Raw genomic sequence first — 7,081 nt, 5'->3', positions numbered from 1 at the left:
ATATAAATTGAATCGTTTGAAAACCTTCTACTTTGCATATGTTTTTATAAGGTTAATACGATAGACATCTCGTCGATATTTATACGACTTAGGGCCGGTTGTTCCACCTTTCGATAAATCTCGGCTTACTCGACAGATTACTACCTATAGGATAAATCTTACCGGGTAGTTTACCAGCTATTTAGTGAGCGTTGTTCCACGGTTATTAATCCTATACAAATTCTATATTATCATATTCGTTAAATAAATCTGGACGTGGACGAATTGTATATCGCTTGCGAAGCACCACTATATATATTTCTTCATCAGATTCTTCGTTATCATCTTCGGCACCATAAAGAAATTGATTTTTGCATAATCCTGGTTCCATTTTCGATACCGTCCGATACCGTCCGTTCGATAATATCCAAATTCTTTATCGCAAAATATTAATATACAAATGCATGAAACGTCAGATACACCAGCGCTGCGCATCTCCCGCTGACGGGGTATGATTTCTAATCCCACTACGCATTTATCTGTCAGATAAGTCTTACACGGTACCCAAAGTACCGTGTAATTTATCTGTCGATAGTGGCCATTTATCAGGAAGTTAAATTTTACCGAGAAATGGAACAACGCTCTACAGACATTTTATCCATCAGATAAGTTACCAGATAGTTTATCTGAAAGTGGCCCCTAAGGGCCGGTTATCTGAAAGTGGCCCCTAAGGGCCGGTTGTTCCACTTTCAGATAAACTATCTGGTAACTTATTTGATGGATAAAATGTCTGTAGAGCGTTGTTCCATTTCTCGGTAAAATTTAACTTCCTGATAAATGGCCACTATCGACAGATAAATTACACGGTACTTTGGGTACCGTGTAAGACTTATCTGACAGATAAATGCGTAGTGGGATTAGAAATCATATCCCGTCAGCGGGAGATGCGCAGCGCTGGTGTATCTGACGTTTCACGCATTTGTATATTAATATTTTGCGATAAAGAATTTGGATATTATCGAACGGACGGTATCGGACGGTATCGAAAATGGAACCAGGATTATGCAAAAATCAATTTCTTTATGGTGACGAAGATGATAACGAAGAATCTGATGAAGAAATATACATAGTGGTGCTTCGCAAGCGATATACAATTCGTCCACGTCCAGATTTATTTAACGAATATGATAATATAGAATTTGTATAGGATTAATAACCGTGGAACAACGCTCACTAAATAGCTGGTAAACTACCCGGTAAGATTTATCCTATAGGTAGTAATCTGTCGAGTAAGCCGAGATTTATCGAAAGGTGGAACAACCGGCCCTTAAGGAGGCTCTTACCCGGCTGCTCTAATCAATGTAGCAACCGAAAAATTATCATTAATAATTGGTTATAAAATTATCGGAAAATTAAATAAAAAATAAATAATGATTTTTACATAGTGTAAGAGTAAGTTATATGTTCTATTAGTGTAAATATTAAAATTTATACAATAAGTCAGTTGACTACGTCAGTGCTAAAGAGCAGAATAATAACATGCGCGTGTTACAACGTCGTCTGTAGCAGTCTGTAGCTAAGTGAGGTGTAGCCGTGTAGCGTTGTAGCGATTGATGCGATGAAGAGATGGAGCCAAAAGAAAGATATAACGTGAGAATGCTGAGAGGGAAAATGAAAGGAAAATTCTCGAAAATAAAGGTTGTCAATGCGCGACAGAATAATTATGCCGCTACCATACAGCGCAGAGAAAGACATGTGCAAGTGAGGTTAGAAAGAATAATTAACATTGTTTACTTTTTGATTTTCAAGGTTTCATTGGCAAATAATTGAAACTTATTGTTTATATAGGTACAAAACAAAGATATTTAAAAAACGCATTTTACTTATTTACGTGTAATACAACATTTGAAACTTCGCGCGATTTTGACACTAGGAAGATCATTCGTCTAACCTGTCGTACGTCATATTAAAACTACAATATCTTTTATAACTCATCGTCAACACCAAGTTTCTTCTTATCATTAGAAAGATTATTATTTTAACTACAATTCCTTAGTTTTTTGTTTACCTGGCTCGCAAACTTGCCAAGAAAATACATCACTTCCGGTAAAAATTTTAGTGTTTACCATATGCCTTGTGTTAAAAATGCGAATTTCAATACTGATATTTTTAAAATTTTTATCGTCAACCTATGCTAAAGTTTTGGGCATCGGTTCGTTGTGGTTCACTTTATACAACATAATTTAATTTCATAAAGATCTATCGTTTTATGATCGAGGTAAGAGCCTCCTTAACCGAACCGCGACACATCTATCGTTTCTTATCAGGATTTTCCGACTGACAATCATCTTCTGTACGGCAGCTAATCGTTATCTCTATCGTATATCAACGATATTAACCGAATTGTTTAGAAGCAGCAGACGGAAAAAATTTCTATGAAAATCATATTTTGTGAATACCCAGACAGCATCAAGTCCAAAATCGGGACATAACACGTCTTTTAGATGCTTTTTAGACGACGTTATGTCCCGCTTTTGGACATGCGTGCTGTCTGGGTATTCATAGAAATTTTTCGATTTTCATACATCTAATAATTCAGATATATGAAAAACTATGAATAACTACAATTTTTATACTTTTTCACAGAAAGCTATGGATTTTTATGAAAAATTAAGTTGAATATACTAATTTTTACGCGTGCTGTTTTTTACGCCAGAAGAGCTGAATCAGTTTTGATACTTTTTTTATAGAAAATTATGAAAAATAATTTTAACTATATGTTAGATAAACTTTCACGGAATTTTTAATAATAAATTAAACGCCAGTCTGTAATTAATCTTAATTTATTAGAAATATATTTTATATAAGTGTACAAATATGAAGAATTATGAACAGATACATTTTGTTTTTTTAACTGATAATTAAAGTGATATATTAATATATAGTTATAATGTTTCAAATTGGTTCGGCATTGTACAAAGAAATTTGTCACATTTCATTTCGACGACCACAAGTTTACGTTTTATCAGCTGAATCGGAATTATTTTTTCATCTTGTGCTTCGCTAGTAACTTATGTAACATATGATTTATTCTTAATTGATTGACTGCAGGCATGGTTGTCAGAACTTTACAAACGACAAAGCAACATTTATTTACAATAATAAAACTTAATATTTCGATAATTGTATCATCGTCTAATTGTACTACAGAATCGTTGGTTTTAATAGTTTTACTGTACGCTGCAGTGTAGAGCACAATTCCGCTAAATATGCACCTTTCATATACATGTACCTCTTTATTATTCATGAATTCTTATAATAGTTACTATGACACTTTAACAAGCTATAATATTTATCCGCATTTTGTACTAATTTTGGAGCACCTGAAAAGCACCTCCCAAGTATTTGCAACGTGACTTTCTGATAGAATACCGTAAATAAACGATTCACCTAATTATATTAAAAACGATAGAAACTGATATATAGCTGATAAGATATTTACGATAGGATTCCAAGTATTTTGTAACGTGAGTTTCTGATAGAGTACCGTAAATAAACGATTCACTAACCGTATTAAAAACGATAAGAAATTTTTTATCGTTTTCTATCGGAGATGGTTACCAGGGGCGTTTTGTTGTCTGGGTATAGTATAGATTATCAGTCATGTATTATCTAACGATCAACACTGATAAATAATTGTGGAAATGTCTTCATACAATTTTAACAACCATAGTAATAGAGTGTGAATAAATACTGGGTATTACATACATACATATCCACATATGTATTATTAATTATTTATATTTCTGCAATCTTTCCTCCTCTTATTTTTAGAATTGCACAGCTGTGTTTTCGAAAAAATGTCAATGTTATCAGCCTGTTACATAAAGTGATATAATGATTTATAAATATCATTATCTTGAAATGAGGAGAGGAGGAATGCTACACTAGGCATACTGATACATTCGGTCTTAGCATTTGATTGAGAGATCACGCAAGAAGTTTTGCGCAACAATGTTAAGCGTGTCATTTTCCTTGTTTGTTGTATTTTAATAGGTGATCTCGTGACAGCGTCGAAACCATTGTCGATTTTATTGATAGAGAATCTTCCGTCGCCTAGCCACCACATCTGGACAGAGCATTTGGTTAAAGGACTGCTTCGTAAAGGCCATCATGTACACGCAGTGAGCATACGTGAGACTAAGGTCAAAGGAAAACTCGCGCAGAATTTGACTTACGCCGTAAGTAGATGTTACAAGATTCGAAGACATTGTGAGAAAATAAATCGATTATTTGCAAATTATAAAACAAATGAGAAAAGATAGAACTTTTCTATTTTAAAATGTTGTTTTCTATCTTACGTAAGATCAATGTGCTTTCGGAGGTCCTATAATTTATCACATTTTCACATGTCCTCTCTTGTATAACGAAAGGTACTCTTATTATTTTCAGGTCTTCGATGGTTTGATGCAAAGTGTTGAAAAATCCGATGATTATAACTTAGTTAAATGGGAACAGTACAGCGTTTTTTATACAATGTATTCTATATACCAATTTAGCATGTTATTCGCATGTGACACATCGATAAAAACTGAAGCAGCGAAAGAACTTTTGGAAATGACTAAAACTGTCAAGTTTGACGTTATAGTGCAGGACATTACTTCAAGTCAATGTTTCTACGGATTATGGGAGGTAGAACAATCTATATAGGGTAACTCAAGGGAATATGCCATACTTAAGAAAAAATATGATTTTTTTTCCTATTTCTCTTTCTTTTTAAGGTATCTTTGCATACTGGTCTTCTTTTTCCTTCTTTTATCTGTTATTTATATATGGTTTTAATGAAATATTTTGATTCTTTACTATTAAAAAGAAAGAAATACCTACAAAAGTGTTGCAAAAGTGGCATATATATTATTCCGATTAGGGGTAATATGCCACATATACAAATATGTATAGTAATTTAATTTTAGAAGAGCATTCTTGTTTAAAAGCATGTAAAAGAATATTTTTATTACAATTTCAATAAAACACTAAGAAAATTTTTAACAATTTTACAGTATTTACAACAACGCTCCTAGCCGTATAGCTTTGTTAAACATAACAAGTGGCACATTCTCCACACTGGCATATTCCCCCCAGTTACTCTAGTATTAATGAATTGTAATTGCTTAGTCTATTTTTAAAATGCAGTGCCGTAGCGAAGTCTTATAAATCAAGTGTGTTTGCATAACAAATTGAAAGTGCAAAGTCATCAATTATATCAGCGGTAATTTTACGATCGCTTCTTGTAATTAGATCCTAGTTCTAAACGTTAAAATGCGATGTTTCATTGAACATCTTAAAGGCGAAAAAATACGTGAAAAATTTTGTAGCTCTCTCTATGTAGATATATAGAGAACAATCGCGCGGGAAGTTACTGAAATTGTTTAACTGTCTACATAACATGAGACAGTACAGACCGGAATGAATTAAACAGAGTTAATCACAATACCTCCGCGTAAAGCGATAGTTTATATTTATTTAATAATATATTACTGTGCATTATATACTAATACAAATTAAAGGTTTTTCTGCAAAATAGTACTTAATTAATTTTTATTTTAATTATTTATACAAAATAATAGCTACTTAGTTTTAGTTTTTCCATTACCTGTAGGTAATGTTTTTTAGGTTGCTAAAGGTAAGCCATCCGTAGTAGGATATATTCCGTTTGGTCCTGCGCCTTGGCTCAAGGATTACGTCGGCGGTCCAAATTACCCGACTGTTCGACCTTACCCTGGATCCATTGCAAAACTCGAAGGTTTGTGGCTAAAAACATGGAATGTTCTATATTACATTGTGGATGATCTCATAAGATATTACTATTTCTTGCCTGCTGTTCAACGACTTACCGAGGAATATGTAGGCCATGCAATCAGGCCATTACGTGAAATAGAAAAAGACAGAATTAATATAGTACTAATTAATAGTCATCCTGCGTTTGAGCCTGCGATCCCACTGCCACCGAACACCCTGGAGATCGCAGGACTGAATGCCCAGACCGTGCAACCAATTGCCGACGAGGTAGTCGTGACGTATCCTGAGGTAAGAAAAAATTATACTTCTTACTTGAGTAACACTACATATTAACAAAAATTGCAATAAGAATATTAGTAAAAAAATTGTGTATACTGAAATATAATTTTAACTAAACTCTGTCGAATTATTATCTATTAATTATATTATATCTTTATTTGAAAATTCTTAAATTAGGACTTACAATTAGTCAAACTAATATAAATACTAATAATTATGTATCAAATAAAATACAAGCTTCCTCATAAGAGGAGCTTTGTGAGCGAAATAAAATAGGAGCAATGATAGCGATCTGTATATAATGATGAGGAAGCAAATGTGCAAGTTTCTAATTTGCACATTTTTTTAACTTTAAATTTAATCTTTTTTTATGAATTGAAAAGGGTCAGCTTAGTAGCACAAGTGGGGTTTTACAATTGACGCAATGTCAAATCGATGTTGACTTTGGGAGTTCAGGCTACATAGTCCATATATGGACTTCGCATGTTTGATCGCGTATAAAGCTGGGTCTAATCAACCAAATCTTAAAGAATTGTTTATAAAATAGGGGTAAAAAAGACTGAAGAATATAATAAAATTAGAAGTAGACCGAGATCTTAAAATTTGCGAAAGTTAAAGCCACTACAGACATTTCTCAAAAAATTATAGACTTTTGATCGCGTATATAGCTGGGTCCAATCAATCAAATCTTAAAGTATTACTATATATATGAAATAGAGATAGAAAAGACTGAAGAATATAAATAGAATTAGAAATAACCTGATATCTTATTGCGGAAGTCAGAGCAGCCACGGACATTTCTCAAAAAATTCAAAATTTTATAAAGCAAGAACCCGATTATCGATCACCTCCAAATTTAATACCAACTGTTCTTTAAATACTCTACATTAAAACAAAAAATTGAACTTGATATCTCAAAATTTGCGGAAGTTGGAGCAACCACGGACATTTATCAAAAAATTTGGTAATTATTTAGTAATACGGACCACCCTCCGATGACCTTGACCTTGACATATGTTGTCAA

At 33.0% G+C, this 7,081-nt stretch overlaps 1 protein-coding gene across 1 annotated transcript; it reads left to right on the top strand.

Annotated features, from left to right (window-relative positions):
* The first annotated feature begins 1,605 nt into the window (after positions 1 to 1,605).
* LOC139824755 (UDP-glycosyltransferase UGT5-like) lies at positions 1,606 to 7,081 on the top strand. The gene is made up of 4 exons (XM_071797298.1): positions 1,606 to 1,740; positions 3,969 to 4,220; positions 4,432 to 4,671; positions 5,653 to 7,081. Exons 1-4 carry the CDS (start codon positions 1,606 to 1,608, stop codon positions 6,109 to 6,111), a joined length of 1,086 nt encoding a protein of 361 aa, XP_071653399.1. The 3' UTR covers positions 6,112 to 7,081.

Source organism: Temnothorax longispinosus, unplaced genomic scaffold (assembly GCF_030848805.1).
Source record: "Temnothorax longispinosus isolate EJ_2023e unplaced genomic scaffold, Tlon_JGU_v1 HiC_scaffold_55, whole genome shotgun sequence".
Lineage (NCBI taxonomy): Eukaryota > Metazoa > Arthropoda > Insecta > Hymenoptera > Formicidae > Temnothorax > Temnothorax longispinosus.
This window is presented reverse-complemented; position numbering and strand designations above follow the sequence as displayed.

Coding starts and splice junctions, on each gene's coding strand:
- LOC139824755 (XM_071797298.1), top strand. CDS start 1,606: ATGGAGCCAAAAGAAAGATATAACGTGAGAATGCTGAGAGGGAAAATG. Junction 1,741..3,968: donor GCAGAGAAAGACATGTGCAA/GTGAGGTTAGAA, acceptor TTTGATTGAGAG/ATCACGCAAGAAGTTTTGCG. Junction 4,672..5,652: donor GTTTCTACGGATTATGGGAG/GTAGAACAATCT, acceptor AATGTTTTTTAG/GTTGCTAAAGGTAAGCCATC.